Source organism: Triturus cristatus, chromosome 11 (assembly GCF_964204655.1).
Source record: "Triturus cristatus chromosome 11, aTriCri1.1, whole genome shotgun sequence".
In the NCBI taxonomy this organism is placed as follows: Eukaryota; Metazoa; Chordata; class Amphibia; order Caudata; family Salamandridae; genus Triturus; species Triturus cristatus.
The window spans coordinates 543,675,264-543,694,280 of record NC_140594.1 but is presented as its reverse complement, the minus strand read 5'-3'; the positions used below and the strand labels follow the sequence as shown (position 1 = coordinate 543,694,280).

General features: G+C 43.2%; 1 protein-coding gene across 1 annotated transcript in view; it reads right to left on the bottom strand.

Annotated features, from left to right (window-relative positions):
- The window catches only part of LOC146785048 (indoleamine 2,3-dioxygenase 2-like), a 277,794-nt gene that overhangs the window by 163,066 nt on the left and 95,711 nt on the right, over positions 1-19,017 (bottom strand). The window contains exon 2 of the mRNA XM_085633495.1: positions 9,035-9,130. Coding sequence (XP_085489621.1) covers positions 9,035-9,130 — 96 coding nt within the window. The remainder of the gene's footprint in view (positions 1-9,034; positions 9,131-19,017) is intronic.

Sequence of the window (19,017 nt, the reverse complement as noted above, 5' to 3'; positions counted from 1 at the left end):
CGGCAAAGAGGGTGGTGCAGACCTGTATGATCTGTCTGAAGTATAATCCAGGAAAAGGCACGCGAACTCCAGCAGGAGGATTTGCGACGCCCACTGCACCCTTTGAGGTTCTGCAGATGGATTATATCCAGCTTGAGCGCTGTAACAATTTGAAGTATGTTCTAGTAGTGGTTTGCGCTTTCAGTAAATGGGTTGAGGCGTACCCTACGAAAGATAATACTGCAATGACCACGGCGAAGCTACTGCTAAAAGAGTTTTTCCCTCGGTACGGCGTCTGTAGACTTCTGTGGAGTGATAATGGCCCTCACTTTGTAGCGGATGTTATAAAGTATGTCTTGAAGGGCCTAGGCATCACTCAGAAGTTTCATGCCGTATTCCACCCCCAGTCTGCAGGACTAGTCGAGAAGTATAATGGTACACTGAAGCTTAAGATCGCCAAAATCCAAGCTTCAACGTCTTTGACTTGGCCAGATGCCCTGCCACTGGCGTTATTGTCAATTAGGTCAGTGCCACACTCTCGAACCGGCCTTACGCCGTACGAGATAGTATTTGGACGCCCAATGAATATTTGGGGTCCACCAAGGACTAAGGCTGTGTATGATGTACCGTGTGTAATGATGAGTGATTATCTGGCACAGTTAACGGATAACTTGGTTTCTATTCATCAACAGGTCCGAGAGGCGCTCCCTGATCGGTCTACCGGCGAAGGACATGGTCTCCGGCCTGGAGATCATGTCATGGTGAAAGTCTTCGACAGAGCCAACAGTTTGGAGCCGAGATGGGTAGGACCTGAGCAAGTCCTCCTTGCAACGAGGACGGCAGTGCGAGTCTCGAACAGGAAGAATTGGATCCATTCCTTGCACTGTCGAAAGGTACCGCCCGGATTGGTGGAGTCTGCCGTGCTGACCGATCAACGAGAAATCCTAGCAGCAGAGACAGGCCGTGCTGCGGAGCCGAATGACACTGAGGAGCTCTTTCCGGACCACACGACTTTTGGAGGAAGGCGATATCATCTGCGACCAAGGAAGTGAGGTTTCCAGTACCGGGACATACTGTCAGAACGGCCCTTGGGTTAGTGAAACGGAGAGCCGATGAGGCAAGGGGGGGGATCAGCCCTGCATTAGTGTAGTGACACCCGTCTTGGCCCGCTGGTGAAGAAATCAACCGCTGCCCAAGGGGAAGAGTTCTGACAGACCTTTTAGTTTCAGGAAGATATCAGGGTATTGTTTCCTCTGACATGGAGAAGAAGAAAATCCTTTGTGCATTGGGGTTCATGCTAACAGTAGCTATCGTTGGCATAACCACATGGTTTGTGGAGGAGGTAACTCCTGCTCGGAAAACACTTGTGTTGACGACTCCAGTGCCTGCGGAGCACTACTTTTATACATTACCGTATCAAGAGTTGAAGCATCGACAGTCCTATTTAAATAACACTTTCATTCAGATGCTGCATCATACCCACGTTGCTACGAACGCTACGAACTGTTGGATATGTGGGATGATGCCAGCCCATCAGAAGAAAGGAGGTACGCCATTCATACCACTTCCTTTCTCTCATAATGGCTCTTGTAGAGCATGGTACACTTTGCTGTTTGCCACTCGGAAACCGACAGTGGGACGATTGCTTTTCAGACTCAATAAAGAATGTCATCAGGACAAAAATGGATATCCACAAGCAAATGGGACAATTTGGGAATGGGAAGAGTACCGACCAGACAATGAATCCATTCCCTATATCTTCACGAACACCAGAGACACTGTGGGGAAGGACAAATTTGTGATCCAAGTGGCACAAGCTCAAGCGGACCTGTGTGTCCAGAGTGTGGGTTTTATCCCTGTTGGTGTCAGTGATTGTTTAACTGTCTTGAATATTGACGGGTTGAACAACAGTACCTTCCTAGCGTCCCATAATACCTACTTTGTATGTGGAAATAAAGGTTATTACCGTTTGCCGGCTGGGTGGTCTGGGGTATGCTATGTATCATTCCTGTTACCTCCTGTATTCCTGGCACCCGCGTCATATCATAAGGATTTGAAATTGTTGAATAATGTGACTGTAAATAGATATAAACGTACTTTATCGATTGATGATGTGGATCAAACCGATACCAGCTTGCAACAGTATATTGATTTTAACTTAGGACTGTTTTTCTTTGTTGGAGTCGCTTTGAATAGTAGGAAGATCCGGAGATTAACAAGAGTGGTAGAAGCTGTGACTAATCAGACTGCTGCTGCTCTTGGGAATCTTACGGAAGAGTTACAAATAACTAGGATTGTTGCATTGCAGAATCGTATGGTATTGGATGTAATGTTAGCTGATCGAGGAGGAGCCTGTAAAATTATTGGAAGTAGCTGCTGTGTGTTCATCCCTCATCATACGCCATCTGTTTATAACGCCATTAACAAGCTGCATAAAATAGCAGCTGAAATCCACACAGAAAACGGCACTTGGTCCTTTTCTGGATGGTTTTGGGCGTTGGTTACTGCCTGGGGATGGAAGGTCTTGACTGGTCTCTGCATTATTATAGCAATTCTGTTCTTTTTCTGTATGTGTATTCAATGTGGACCATTGTGCTGTTCCGTATGCATTTCATTCTGCATTCCAGATAAGAAAGCTATTGCCGATGTTGCTCACCAGAAGGGTCTAGCTAAAGAGGTTAAAGGAATGATGATAATTGACATATATGATGATTATTCTTGGAAACCGGATGTCTTCAGTAAATGCTGAAAGGGTCGTCTGTTGTAAATTAAAGCAGAATGTGATTAAGCATTTACTGAAAACATTAATGCTTTCTCTTTAGATCATGTTTTCCTCGTTATGTTGACCGAAGTCCGGACTCCATTTTGTATTACCATGCTGCCACGTGTTCGCCACGAGGAGAGTCCGACCTCTGTGTTAGTTGCTCTTGTAATCTGCCTAGTAACAGTTATAAATAGCTTTCTTGTCCATCTGGTGCATGCCCAGACTTGACCACATCTGTTATAATTAGCTTTGCTTGACCATGTGTTTTCGCGGGCTTGAGGAGTGTGTTGGCTCCGCCCATGTATTGATTCAGTATCGAGAATGGCCATAAATGGTAATGTTCTTCGACCTCATGTTGTATCCACCCACTTATGAGCCCCTCTGTTGTGTATAAAAGGGGACTATGTACGCAAGTTCTTTGTGCTACTCCATGCAATACTGAAGAGTGTTGTGTGGATTGTAGGACCACCCTTAAGGGTTAATAAACGTTGTTTTTGTACTTTGCAGTTTCCGTGCCAACTTCCTTATAGATTCCGTTACAGGAGAGCGAACCCTTGTGCCTTGCGGGCCTAGCTGGGGCCTGTATTCATCAGTACGGGATGTAGCCAGCAACACCAGTTTCAAGCTCATACAATTCAACTATCTGCACATACATAACACCCCATAGACTTGTGCGCATCAATCCGGCACGCTCCACAACATGCCATTGTTGCAGCATGGAACCTGCTACCTTCCTACATATGACGTGGGATTGTCCTCGGCTTCGGCGGTACAGGAGGGTGGTACTAGAGACACTTAGAGCAGCGATGGGTCTTCAAGTTGAGAGCACTGTAAAACACTGCCTGTTGGGCGTACTCCCAACCCCAAAGATGACTAATTAAATGCACCACAGGTTTGCGAACCTGGGGCTGGTACTTGCTAGAAGGCGTATTGCGATACATTAGACACGGGCTGCTCTACCCACGATACACAAGTGTTTGGGAAATATGCAGGAGTGGGGGTTGGTGGCTGAGGAGAGAAGAATACAGTTAGTCCCCCCTGACGAGAAAACCGAGAGGGGCTTGGAAACATGGGGGCTGCTACTAACTGAATTACAACCACAGAACCTGGTAGAGGGAGAACGGGCTCCAACCCACATGCGGGCTCCCAGAGGGCGAGAGCTGGAGATGATGATGCTGCCTTAGCCACCCTAACCTCAAATCTATAGTGCACCACAACTGGTCAGGGGGGTAACAACCAACAACCAGGGTAAGCTACAAGACATATGCCATTTTCGTCCCCAGAGGGAGCCCCTGAGAGATCAAACCCCATTAGTGAGTCATAGAACGGAAGGGGACCTAGCACACCATTAGTCAACCAGCACTGTATACACTCAATATATGAGTCGACACATGGGGGCATATTATCAAGTTCCAGCGTTAAAATGAACGCCGCTTTATCGGCAGAAAACTGACGCTAAAGCGGCAATAATGGGCTTGATAATATGCCCTGGAGAATTCCAATTGAAGCCCATGTTCTGGTGTCAACATGGGCTTCTATCGGAATTCTCTAGGGCATACTATCAAGCCCATTATCGCCGCTTTAGCGATAATTTTAACGCCGCACCTTGATAATATGCCCTTTGTTCTTAAAACAATTTCAGAGAACGCCAGTCCATATGACACCAACTGATATGCTACAGATTGAACAGTTAATTGCTGCCTAGTCACGTTATGCCCTTAAGTTTTTGTTATGTTTGTGGTTTTAGATGCCTGATGGCAAAATGTAAATATAGTTTGGTTGTAATGAGAAAGATAGGGATATACAACCTTGTATTGACATGCCTTGGTAGTCACTTCATAGCACACAGCGAGAACTTGCATGAGTGCATCTAACAAAATGTTGGATATGTTGAAATGTGCAATAGACTGTGTATTGTCTGCTCAAACTGTAATGTAATGATATGGTTATTTGCAATGTAATGCTGTAGTTATCCAGCAAATTAATATTATCTGAAAAAAAAAGAAATGGCTACTGTCTATGCATCTACCTACTCAAAGCCTACACATTGAATAGGTTTCATGGGTAAGAAAGATAGGCTTTCGCAATGTTTGTTTATTTACCTCCTGTGTTTTGCAACTGACAGGGAATCCTAGAAATGTAGGCCCACAGATACAAAGTCAGACATTTACAAACATACACAGATGTACCTTCTCTAGCCCGCTGCCCACAGAACATTGTTTGTTTTTCTCTTACTTGCTCTTCCACTTTTCTAAATACTTGGACCAGTCAAGGAGGGGTCATTGTGTGGACATCAATACGGTTCCCATCAAGCACAAGTAAAAAAAGGATATGATCCAGATATTGGGACACATAGGGCCTGATTTCCAAAGGTAACTTACACTGTTGTGTAATTTCACTAACCTTTGTAGTAAATTACACTATTGCAGTAAGTTACACTTTTGTAGTAAGTGCAGCAGTACACATGGCCAACCACTGTTACTGCAACAACCTCCAAAATACTAGAGGTAGGGACGTTCTACAATAATATGTTACCACAAAAGTGTAAGTTATTACAAAAGTGAAGTTTGAGAATATAGAAAAGCTACATACTCAAAAGTGTGATTTGTGAATAGCAATAGCAGTGCATTTTGTAGTATTACTGTAGTGTATCTATCCCTGCGTTACTCTATGCAGATGAGGCAGTGCTTTCAACTTGCACATCAAGAGCACTTTGTACTTTTGTGGAGTTTTTAGTGACATTAATGAGTAAACTGAATTTAACTACGAATTTTGTGAAGTCCCATATTATGACACGTGGCCTAGGATAGAGTAATATCCCAACGCTTCTGATCGTCAGCTGCAGTATGTGCAGGTAACCTTGTCGGGCACCACCGCCCCAGTGCTGTTACCTGCACAGACCGCGGCTGCTGATCGGTAGTCATTTGTTGTAACGCATTGACAGTTCCCCTAACTAGGTGTAACCTTTGACTCTTCTGGTGCCTGGCAGTCACAGATAAGAAACTCAAGGGTAAAGCTAATTAAGTCAGCAGAAGTATTATTTGACCTATAGCAGACTGTGGGCAGGACCACACATTCTCCCTTGATCACCATTTATAAGTTGCAATGGGCCATATGCATGAACACATTTTCCCATAGACATAGAATGGGCAAAACCCTTTGATGCATCTGGCCCATTGCAATGAGTCCTACAGCTGGGTATGGAGCCTGAGTCTGGGGATATTCCAATGTACTCTCACTACAGGCGGAAGGAAACCACATACCCGGGTGGTTTCTTTGTCTCGCCCACCAGCTCACACTATGTCATCCATTCAGAATTAAGATTACAGTATATAACTGTGCCAGTGAAGCTGACTACCTTGTTGCTATGAGAGAAGATTTGGAGTAACAAGGTGGCAAGCCGAACAGGAACATTATAAAGGACTGTCTCACACTTGAGAAGGGTTTGAAGATTCCATGGATAGGCTGTACACAACATACTTTTAAAGAGCTAGGACTAGCCAATATGTTTGCTATACCATCATCTTTATCTAAGGCAGTTAGGCAGGTTGTGAAGCTCGAGTTTTGCGAATCTAGTCAGATCCAGGATCTATGTAAGGAAGCTGCTAAAAGTTCTATTAAGGATAACATTTTCTTGTCAGAAAATCTACGCTTTATTTAAACTTAACTCTGACTTCTAGGAAAGGTCACTTTTGCTTCGTTTTAGAACAGTTACAATGTGGCGTCTCCTCTGTTTCTCAAGGAGTCAGAGACTTTTTTTGCCGTACCACAATGGTAGGCCCATGTGATTGGATCTTGGCACAATCATTATTGCATTATATTTTTTTGTAGGTTTTTTCAATCGTTTTTTATTCACTTTTTAAAATAAATTTTAGTGTTTAGCATTTTAAAAAGTGTGGAGTCTCTGTGCCCTATTTGCAGCTTGTAGGCAGCGCTGACATCTGTTATTGGGTGAGCGAGTTCATATCTGACAGCAGCAATGAGTTCGCTCAAGTCTATGAATGAATTACTTTCTAGGCACTTTGATTGCTAGGCCTTGGAGGCGAGTGGCACTGTTTGGTATTTTGAGAATACTTCAGTCTCATAACTTCTCAAAAAAATAGCCGACTACTGGGCATATTGTTAAGAAACGGCATTAAAATTATCGCCGCTTTAGCGTCATAAAATTGCCGCTAAAGCGGCGATAATGGGCTTGATAATATGCCCTTGAGAATTCCAATAGAAGCCCATGTTCTGGTGTCCACATGGGCTTCTATGGGGATTCTCCAGGGCATATTATCAAGTCCATTATCGCCGCTTTAGCGGCAGTTTTCTGCCGCTAAAGCGGCGATAGTTTTAACGCCATGCTTGATAATATGCCCCTCTGTGAGGTTTTTAATTTTTGGAAGGTTGTTTAGAATTGAGACCGCCACAAGAACGTATACTGTGAGTAACATACGCTATGCTCTTCTTTTCAGAAAGACAGCTTGCGTTATTTGCATTGCTTGCATGCACTTTATTTCTGTCAATTTGTATATGCACTTTAGAGATTAAATGTCTGAAGTTGTTTTTGTTGCACTTATCTACTGTGATTGTTCTTTTCTGATTTTTATTAAAAATCGAATAAAGGCTTGTATGATTATTACAAAACATACCACAAAGTCCAATTTCATCATCATCATTAAACTTTATTTCGGTTCAATGACCATAAAAGCAACAATCATTTACACAATAAATAATACAATAAAAGAAAACATAAATGTAGAGCCAATTCAATCTTTTCAAAGTCCAATTTGTGAATTAGGCCCACAGTGTTGACCTGAACATGAGAGTCCAGGTCCGACCTTTGCCTAAGATTTCCCGCCTGCCTTATCCTTGTTATCCTCTTTTTGCTGATGATCTCAATAAGACTCATTAAGCCTGGAACATCAGGTATCACAGCAGGAGTAAGAGGATAAAGAGGAAACTGTGTCCTCTCCTGCCTCTGGCTTCAATATTTACAGTCTGGCAGGATTGGAAGATTCCAGGAAGCATGAAAATGTCAACTGTGGGTCCTCTGCACTCTCTTGGGAGATAGAGAGCTGTACGCAGATTCTCCTATAGCCAATCATCGACATGCACTTTGTAAGCCAGTTCACAGTCTAAGAAACTGCCTAATATACATGTGGCCCCACGGAGCGCTGAACTCTACATGGCTGATTTATCAAGGTTTCGCGCAACTCAGCAAGACACTTTGCTGCACTAACATACGTGAAAGGGAGAGGGAATGAATGCACCATATTTAACATAATATAGTGAATTCCTGTCCTCTTCTTGCACTGGAACACAATATGCTGCCATGGTGCAAGTGTGCTTGCATTGTAGGCATGGTTATTTTTGTACAGGAAGGGGCACCTTCCTACACAAAAACAATCCTCACATACATTTTACTCTTTCAACGAGTGAATGCAGAACACTTAGAAAGAGGAAACCACAAGGGCAAATAAAGATATTTCTCCTTGTTGCTTCCCTTGAGGGAAGGCGTAAAATTCGGAGACATTCCTAATTCTACCAGCCGTGGTAATATCTGGGAATGCGTCAGAGTACATTGGTGGAAGTGAGGTAACAACCACACTCCACCCATGTGACGCCCCTAAACTGGAGTGTAAATCAAGGCAGTGGCTTGGCTGGCTTGTGTTTCACCAAATTTACCAAGTCAATCAAAGTGGCTTGCGTGGCTTGGTAAATCTGAATCTAGGTTTTGCGTTGCCCCGAGTTGCCTTGCATGGTGCAAGAATGACACAAAACGTTGCTAGATTTGGCCCTAAATTCTTTTCTGATTCCCTAACGTCTTGTCATTCAAAAAGATGGGACACTTATGTGAAGCAGAGCACAGTTGTCAATGTGAGAAGGCTATCGGTCATGCTTTATCACTTATTGGACCCCTTTTTTTAAACCTCTGTGGTGGGTGGAAGCCTACAAAACACACACAGTCCTTGCATTCTTCGTACAAAATTACATGTTTCTACTCCTAGCATCCAGCTGTCAGCCTAGTGTGACTTTAGCCAGATCAATTGGCTGGCAGTGATAGCTGTAGTTTAAATAACTAGCTGGGAAATTGTGGGTTGCTCCATGAGTAGGCCTTTTGCTGTGCTATAACTATGAGATGATGCAGCAAAATATATTTTGTATGGAGCTATAATTTAAATAAAAGCCAACCATCCACACCAGTGACCTTTAATGTATTCTATAACTTTAATATTTATGGATATATCTTAACAGACATTTATTACTAGGACAGCATTACACTTTACAACAGCACAGAAAAATTACCTGATCAATTTTAGAGCGAAGTTGATGGTTTTCAATGAGGTAACTCAGGTCGGTTGCTATCTCCATCCATGGGGCATAATAGTTTGGAAGTTCACTCTGACAGAAAGGAAGAAAAAAGAGCAGTTAAAAGTGGTCGAAACTATGTGCAGCGCAGTTATTTAGAACACAACGGGGCAGATTTATGTTCCCTGGCGCATGCCTGCAAATCAGCATGGATGAGCCAGGGAAGATGCGTCACGCAAGTTTGCCCTTGCGCCACCGCAGATGCGCCGCATTTACAATGCGGTGCATCGTGGCGCAAGGACAAGCAGGTACGTGACGCATCTGCCAGCGTAAGGTTTGCGCAGTGCTGAAGTTGCGTCGCAAGCGCGACGCAACTCCAGCACTGTTCCAACCTACCCTATCCCTAACATGGTGCGTCAAGCCTAACGCCTGCTTCAAGCAGGCGCAGGGTTTTGACGCATCAGCGTTGGGAAAGTGACTCAGTGAAATCTTATAGATTTCACTGAGTCACTTTTCAGGGGCGTTCCTGTGACGGAACGCCCCCCCCTGTGTCGAAACGCCCACGTGAAACCTGACGCAGGTTTCAAGTGGCGCATGGCTTTACCATGACGCATCTCCATAGATGCGTCACGATGTAAATGGGGCGCAACGTGGCGCAGGGTTTACGCCGCCGCTGCGTCACAAAATTGACGCAACGGCGGCGTAAAAGGGGCGCAAGTCCCACATGAATCTGCCCCAACATATATTTGCATTTTGTAAAGTGTTCGTTCGAGGCCGAAACAGGCATCAGCATTGAAAACGGCATGGCATTTTGTCGACAATGCCCTCCACGTCTTAAAGCCGTACATTCCCTAGTGATCCCTTGGATATATTAATATCGTTTTGCAATCAGATGAAAATAGCCCTTAGATCCCCTGTTGTGAGAGTGCTACAATGCAATGTGAGCACCGTAATAGCACATTAAATAATATAGATTGTTCCACAAATATTTCATCCCTTCCGACCAAGCATAGTCAAAAGAGAACATTGGAATCGCTGTCCACATGGGACGACAGAAGCCTGTACTGTTCTTTATATCGTTTACTGTTTAAATGGAATGCTTGGGAAACAACGACTTCACTATTTCCACTTGTGGTAATTATAATCAGCTGTACGTGACATTAACAAGGTATCACTCATCTTCGGGAAACAATGCGTTGCAAGATCCTGGTGAAAGAGTAATAGGAAATAAATGTTCCCCCTAAATACAGTCAACACGCTCACCTGAAAGAGTGGGGGTATATTTTATTTGAGTGAATCCAATAAATAGGGAAGTTGATACAAAATAAAAAACTAAATTATTTTGTCATAATTTTGATGAAGAGTCCATGCAACAGAAGGCAGGGCCAAAAGAGAAAGAGCGAAAAGGCTCTCAGGCATCAAAGAATATGTATCAAACGTAAAAGTTTTGATCACAAAAAAAGCACGACTGGTAAATGATAGATGGCAGCCATTGGTGAGCACAGACGTAGATAAAAGTCCCATCCCATAAGTTTAGTAAACAATTGCAGGATTGCAAGGAACACTATGCGATCATTTGGAACATAATACCTCAAAAGATGATTTGATGGGCTTCTTCAGTGACACTTTTAATGATTGAATTAAGGAGTCCTAATGGGGCCAAAGAGGAAGACCATTTACCTCTGTAAACAGAGAGATTATGACCTTCTGTCACAGAAATATTACTGTGAATTCTAAGAATCATTGGTTAAGAAAAAAGTAATGGATTCGATGTGCGTTAGTCAGAGGAAAATATGTTATTGTGTTATTCTTTTCGTAATAGTAGTTGCTTAATATCTATTGGCATACTATTGGCTTTATTATGGCTAAAGTGAGAGGTATATTTTTCATAGTGTTGCGTTGCTCTTGCTGTAGACAAAGGGGCGCAATGGCAATGCAACACTAAAGTCAAATTTATCAAGCCACACAAGGCCACCTTGCGTGGCCTGCATAGCTTGATAAATGGCTGCCTTGCGTTTCTCTTCCCGAGGGAGGCGTTCCATGGGTGGAGCCTGGGTGTTCTCACTCCTCCACCCATTGAGGCGCATTCCCAGATTTAGAATAAGTGGTAGCCCTGGAAGTGCGTCAAATGCTAATCCTCCCCAGGAGAGGCATAACAAGGAGAAATATCTTTCTTTCTCCTAATTTTTCCTCTATGTACGCTGAATTCTACATACTGCAGTGCAGGAAGCTGGCTTGCTGTTTTGCGCTGCGTGAAAGTATGAATAATATTCCCCTGAGTTTCGAATACGTATTATAAACTATCAACAATTTTTTTTCTGTCACAAATGGGTGTATGGGAAAGGTTAGATTCGGATAAATTTGGTCATTTTAGATTGGAAGATGATAACAAGACATGTGATTATGGTGTGAGGACACTAGATGGTAGCATCGTATAGGTTTTAGAAATCTGCTATTCGAATTGTATTGCCATTTTTGTTCTCACCTCTTGGATTAAATGCATCTGATTAATTTGAAACTTGCATTCTGATAAGTAGGCTGAAGATAAGGATTTAAAAAAATTAGATGCACAAAGGCAAATTAAAGAGCACACTTGGATTTAAGTTGGTTCGGATAACTTCATAAATTATTCATTAGTAAGTGTGTCTTGATTGACTTCTTTGGATTAGTCGAATTTATTTCCTTAATTGAATGCGTGAAGTGATTCTCTTTACAGGACAAATATCAACACTACAAAAGTACTATGAGGCAATAAAAAAGCACTATAAAAGTGTGAAAAAGTTGTAAACGATGATGCTGTAAAATTCAGTGGGAAAACAAGTAACATAGATCTTGTATTTTTAAAATAAACTATGCTGCATGTTCATTACAAAAGGCAAAATGTCTCTCCTATGGTTTGCTACCAGTTCACAAACAAGACTGACTTGTGGTTGGTGTTAGACCTGGCACCATTGGCGTGGGGCTCCCTTTCATTTTTTTACTTTACCTCCTGTGTTTTGCTGTGTGTTGGACTCCATTTTTGCTGGTCTAGATGATTTGGGCACTTTTCCACGGCTGTTCAGTGCCAAAGTACAAGTGCTCCCTTTGTAAATTGTTGAAATGGATTACTGATTCCATGATTGACTGCTTTGATTTACTTGTCAGAACCTAGTACAGTGTACCATGTGTGCCCAGGGCCTGTAAATCAAATGCTGCTGGTGGAACTAGCAGCACTGATTGTTTCACCCACAGAAACAGCTTTGTAAAATGTGACACAGGCCTCCCATTGCAGAGCCTGTGTGCAGTCTGGGACTGCCATGTCGACTTGGCAAGTGCACACACTTGCCAGTCCCTAAACCTTCCCTTTTCTACATATAAGTCACCCCTCATGTAGGCCCAAGATACCCCTGCGGGCAGGGTGCGTTGTATGTGAATGGGGGCATGCCCTGAAGTGTGTGGCATATCCTGACAGTGAAAAACTGCCAATTTCGTTTTTCACTATTGCAAGGCTATCTGTTCCCATAGCACAGAATGGGGAGCTTCTTTATAACATCTTATAAACATAACTGACCCTATGAACAAGAGAGAAAAGTAAAGTTTAGTATGCCTGAACTCAGGATGATGTTAAAGTGCATCTTTGAGTGAGGGTGATTTTTACATTCTGTGTTTGAAAATACCACTTTTAGAAAGTAGGTATTTTCTTGCCTGACCATCCAGTGTGCCTCTGCTAGGTTTGTGTATTGCATGTCTGGCTTTTGGATGACAGTGGCTGGAGAGGGGCAGTGGCTCCAGAAGTATGATGAGTCAGGGCTGAGTTGAATAGACCTGGGCTGCATTTTGAGTAGGGGGAGGAGATTTCCTTTTCACCTGAATGAGTCTGGTCTGCCTACAAAAATGCTGTGTCCAACTCCTGCCAGGAAGCTGCATCAGTGAAGACAGAACTGTTTTTGGCTGGGTACAGAAACTCTCTACCTTCAGAGAACAAAGGAGTTTGTGATATATCAATATTGGGGCCCAGACCCCAGAACTTTAGATTACTTCTGGGAAATCAAGAGGACCCTTTGCCAAGGGGAAGAGCCAGATAAGTGCTGTGCTGTTTGCTGTCTGGGGTTGGCCTGCAGTGGCTACTTGCTGCCAAGGAAAGGAGAAAAGGACTTTGCGGTTTGCTTTACCACCTGCTTGAAGAAGAAGATCTCCAAGGGCTTGAAACTGAGCTTGCCTCCTGTTCAGAAGTCACAGGGACACAAAAACTTCATCCCTGCTGTCTCTCTGCATCTGGAACTGCTGTTTCAGCTGCTACAGAAGGAAATTGCAACAACGATGCTGGCGAGCGAAGCCGTAACCCGCACCGAAGACGTAGGCACCGCTTGTGAAGAGCATGACATACTGCCCGGACTTGCACTGTAGGCCCAATGCCTGCTGACGCAACACCGCATCGACTTTGAAGCCATCATCGAGGCCGCTACCTGCACCGGAGCCGAGGACACCGCTCATGACGTCCACAATGCACCGTCCTGACTCGCACCGCAGCCCCGACTTCATCAACGCCAGTGCATCATCAACGCGTCGCCGATCCTTAACGTAGGTGACTCCCAAATCCATCGACATCGCACTATCATAAGGAACCGCCACCTCGCAGCCATCCATGACGTTACCTCCCCGATACAGTAAGGAAGCGATGTCTCACCTCCCCTGCACTGCAGTAAGGAACACAGGCATCAACTCCCCTGGGGTCATAAGGGGGCAAAGCCGCAGGCACCAATGAAGCATCTCCTCCCCGATGCTGTGCACCATCTTTGCCTTCATCAATTCCAAGGTACTGTTCTTTGTGGGTCTGCTTGACTCTGGGCCCGATGCCGTGCACCTCGCGGTCGGCGCCGTTCTTTGGGATTTTCATCTGTCATGATGTCATAATAAATCCAGGTGAAGTTATTTGTTGCTAGAAGCTTGTTATGAGTGAATAACCTATTTTTAAGGCTATTTGTGATACTGTATTGTGGAATTTAGTTGTTTGATCTTGTTTTGGTTGAGATAAGGATGACTTATTTTTCTAAACTGGTGTGGTGTCCATTTGTAGTGTTTTCACTGTGTTACTGTATGTGTTCACAAATGCTTTACACACTGCCTCTGAGGTAAGCCTGTCTGCTTGTGCCAAACTACCAAGGGGGTGAGCAGGGGTTATTTTGGAAGTGTATCCCCCTTACCCTGACTAGAATCAAGGGTCCTTATTTGGACAAAGGTACCTACCTCTGCCAACTTGAGACCTCCATTTCCAACAGTAGGTCGTCAGGGCCGGACAAGGAAACAATAAGTAGCCCTGGCAAAAATAATCTAACCATCCCCACTCCCTCCATCTCTCTTTATGATTTAAATTTGTTTTATTGGCTTTCAGAAAGATAAACAATAGAAATCATTCACCCCACCTACATCGATAGGACATTGTGGCGTAATATCACGTAGGGAAAGAGACAAACTGTGGGAGGAGAGGGGAAGATGAGAAAATTGCGAATGTCTGAATGAGGAGGGAGGGGTAGAGTAGAAGCAAGGTGGGTAGTGCTGCTTGATAGTCCTGTAGTGCCATAGTGTCCTAGCCATGGTTCTGGGCAGGGAGGGGGAAGTGGGAGGAAAAAACTGAGGTGTCTTTCAAAGGGGCATGAATGATGTAATTGAGGGTGCATCTTAAAAAACGTAAGCTAAAAAGCTGAGCTTAGCATAAATTGCTACCTGACTGGTATTTTGCTTTTTCTGTCATTGCACCCAGATATATAATATAAGTACAGTACATCAACAACAAGCCAGGACTATTGGCTTTGTCAGTGGTTGTTATTTGCATAAAATAAATAAGAAACAGCTATGACTTTGTTGTATATATTATTGAAAATGCTTCAGTTCTGAAATGACGTGATGGTGAAAGAACTAAAACTAGTGTCTTCAAAGTTACATCAAAGTCTTTGAGCAGTAGTACTGTTGCGGAGTTAAGATTTTTTATTCACCCTGAGGGTGAGGGCAACAATGGAGAGCCCGATAGGGACCCTTCTTAGTACATGCTTTTAAGAACTTCTGGTGCTGAGCACCAGCAGGACCCGGTCCACTTAAAGCCCTGGTTCTGGGGATGAACGCAGTTGTCCATAGCCCAGTCTCATTAGTGCACTCAGCGCTGTTTGCATAGTGCGCAATTCGAGGAATCCACAAATAGTCCAGACAGGACAGTGGCCTGTTATCTCGTGCCAAGAATTATATGCATCAACCCCCCTTCTGCTTTGATGTCATTTTGCTACATCGGCCTCATTTTCTTTCCTTGTAAGATACTGGAGTGTCTGTTTTAAGAAGGTGCCTGCTCCTTACAATCATTGTGTGACACAAGCTCTGCATGCTAATTTTAATAGTATGATTTCCTTTTTCACTATTCTTTTAGTTTGCCTTTGTTTCCAGGATTCACCTGGTTCAGGGGTTGCTGGATTCTGGTTTGTTATTTCATTTTGCCTAATCATTTTAAACTTCAAGAGCTGACTCACTCTCAGCTATTGGGCATGCCCCCGCCGCTCCCCATGCTGGCCCTAAAACTGAATTCAAGGGCACGTTCAAGCAGCTTGTGCGTCTAAGGCAAGCCTATTTGTGCCTGCCTGGGGCCGGCATTCACCCTGCACCAGGAATCCTAGCCATATTTTTAATTATTCAAGAGAAACCAGTGCTTTGAATGGGCCAGTACTGCCTGGTACTCAGTAACAGCACTTTTTTAATGTTGAAAGGCAGAGTACCGGCACTTCTCAAGAGCAGCATAATACTTTTAATTGGAGAGTCCCAGCACTTCTCAGAAACAGCAAGCACTGTGTAATGGTTTTATTTTTAAACTGGTGCAAAGCAATTACGCCTGTGCCAAATGCCATTACTCGTGCTGACTAGTACCAGCACTAGCTATGCCCAACCGGGAACGACATATCTTCCCCTCAACTTCTCCCATTACCCAGAGCCCTAAACTAAACTGCATCGTGTTAAACACAAGCTAAGCTAACAAACACAAATATGAGCTCTTGACTACTTAGACTCTCACGTCACTGACATCTCCCTCTTAACACAAACCTAGGCAGACACGTTTTCTGACCGAGACTTTGCAGCAACTCTTTCTGTGTAGGCTGTGTTATCACTAAGTTAGATTAAGAGGGAAATCACGGTGGAGGATTAGCGATAATATTCAGAGACCATCCAGAGATCATCTGTGAACTATCCAAAACTGCTGACTGTGAAGCTCTCTCCTTTAACTGCAAACTGAATAAAACCACCATGTTTTATGGCTTACTAATTTACAGACTCCTAGCCCTATTATGAAATTCCTTGAAGCCCTTAGTGACTTGATTGAAGCAAGTATACATAATGCAAACTAGACCATAACAAGGGATTTAAATTTTCATGTGGAAGCTTTGGCCAACAAAGATTCCAAAGCGCTCATTGACAGTATGAGTGACTTTGACTTACAATTACTGGTGAATACCGAAACCCATATTGCAGGTCATTCCCTCGATGGAATTTTCTCAAATCATTTGGATTTACAGATAGAGGATATCCTCCCGGTTACCTGGTCTGACAACATGGTGGTGGGTTTTAGTATTATGGAAAAACCAAATAGATCAGTGGCAATCAACAGTGAACAGGATAGGAGGGCATGGCTAGTGCCCGGAGAAGATGGTGGCGTTCCCGTGACCTGCTCGGCAACGGTGGAGGGACTGAGAGTCTTTTCATATCTTCTTCATAACGGAATTTCTTTAAACTGAGGGAACACAGGTCGGAATATCCAGCGACACCGATGGAGTGAATTTCATCGGCAAAACTTCATTTCCCCTCCTCTGACGGGACTGACACCACCATTTTGAATTTACCTAACGAGATGAGGTGAGCGGTGGTTACCGAGTAACCTGTCTTTCACACACAAACAAACATGGAGCTTCTTCTGTGACATTTGAAGAGGGGAAAATGAGCAGAGTACCATTGGGGCACTTATAAAACGTTGTTATATTTCTCCTTTCTCTTATGCATTGCTAACAGATTTTGTTTCCTCCCACGCACTTAAGCATAACTTAACCACCTGCTCACATAATAGTGTGCTTTGCTTCTAGAGGCGAACTTTCTACCTCTGGTCTGTCAGTCATGAAAGTCATCAATTTTCACACCTTCATTTATCTTTTCTGAGGAAAAATATGTTTTCTCTTTGTTTTTGTAAACGTAACCCGAGGCAAACCAATATTTGACCTTGAGACTTATTTCCTGTATGGTAGGTGTTCATCCTGTTGCATATTACATAATGCCCATGCGCACTAACTATCTTTCCAACTCTTATTGTTACTAAGTCACAGGTCTTAAAACCAATAATACAGATGAGGTGAGATGTTCTATTATTTTGATGCCTCACTCAGTTGTTGAGATTTAGAAAAAATATTACTGTTTTGTAAGGGCAGATTGAAGAAAGTAAGACCGGTGCTGGTATCTGCAAGTCGTACATATATAATTCGCCCACAGGTGTGTGCATCTCTTGTCCAAATGGAAGATTCTGCGACTCCGTCACCCAAAACGGCTTCTTCATCTTTTTCATCTTCCACAAGCGCTTCTTCCACAGTCACTAAAGCATCAACTAAAAGGTTGAAAAAAAATCCTCCATCCCCACCAAAGCACCCGTCATCTGTATCCATGGATCTGCTCTTGGAGGAGATTCGGGCTCTGCGCCCGTTTGTTGAAGAAACACATTTCAAACTGCAAGTTTTAGTAGATGGCTGGACAAAAATGGAAGAAAGAATTACCAATGTAGAACAAAGTGTGGAAGCGAAGGGCTCATCCCTAGTCAAAGTTGACAGTCTTCATTCACAGCTCACCCCTCTACAGAAACAGGTTGAAAACCTCAAAAATAGAAATCGATGAAATAACCTTCGTATTTATGGTTTGCCGGAGGGTTATGAAGGTTCCGACCCTATTACTTTTGTCAAGCAGTTTTTGTCAAAAGTGTTACACCTACCTGAAGACACTCCCCTCAATATTCAGCGTGCACAGAGACTGGGTCCTCCGCATTCAATGTCTTCAGGTATGAGGAAACCGAGAGGGGTTATTTTGTACTTTCTTGAATATACAGATCTTCTTAAGGTGCTGTCAGCGGTCAGATCTATCAAACACATCTCTTCCTCAGGAAATCAGCTATTTTCTCACAAGACTATGTAAAATCCATGGCAGATAGGCGCAAAGAATTCCTAGTAATGAGACCAGCCTTACGTTCAATTGGAGCTCAGTTTGGCTTGCTTCATCCGTGCCTTTTCAAAGTTACTTTTAATAATAACACCATCACATACGAGGATCCAATTAAGTTACGCAGCTTTCTCAATATGCATTGTCCGGAAAAGATGGATATTCCCAGCACATGTTTTAAGGGATTCTTTCCTGGCTACTTCGAATCTTTACACCTCCTCCATTGACTCTGAATAACTATTATAATGAGTTAGTGTAAGTACAAGTCTAGTACAGTTTATTGGTTTATCTGCCTTGATAACATTTTGTTTTTCAAGTTACTTTTCTATAACATTTGCCTTAAAGTTTTGCTAAATGTTTTTATTCAATAATGTTTTGAATATTACTAATACATTTTCTTTCTTCTTACAGGCACCAGTCTCGCCTGTCTGATGTGTCTGTTTACTTTGTCGTTTTCCTCTCAGAGTCTCTCTACCTGACCCCACAGAGTTTGGATGTATCATCGTTCCATGTGGCCTCCCCCCTCCCTACTTACATGTTTTGGATTATATGTAGGTATAGTTCTCTTTTTCCTATCACTTCCCACATCACAACGTCCTTTTCTTGTCACTCTTTTGCTTCTTTACTTTGACTATACCTTACATCATGCTTCCCCTTTTCACTTCTCTTTTCTCCACTTCCTTTATTTTTCCTTTACTTATCAGTTGTCTTTCATAACATTTAACTTCATACCTATTATATGCTGTATATCCAGAATCATATATGTTTTTACTGGT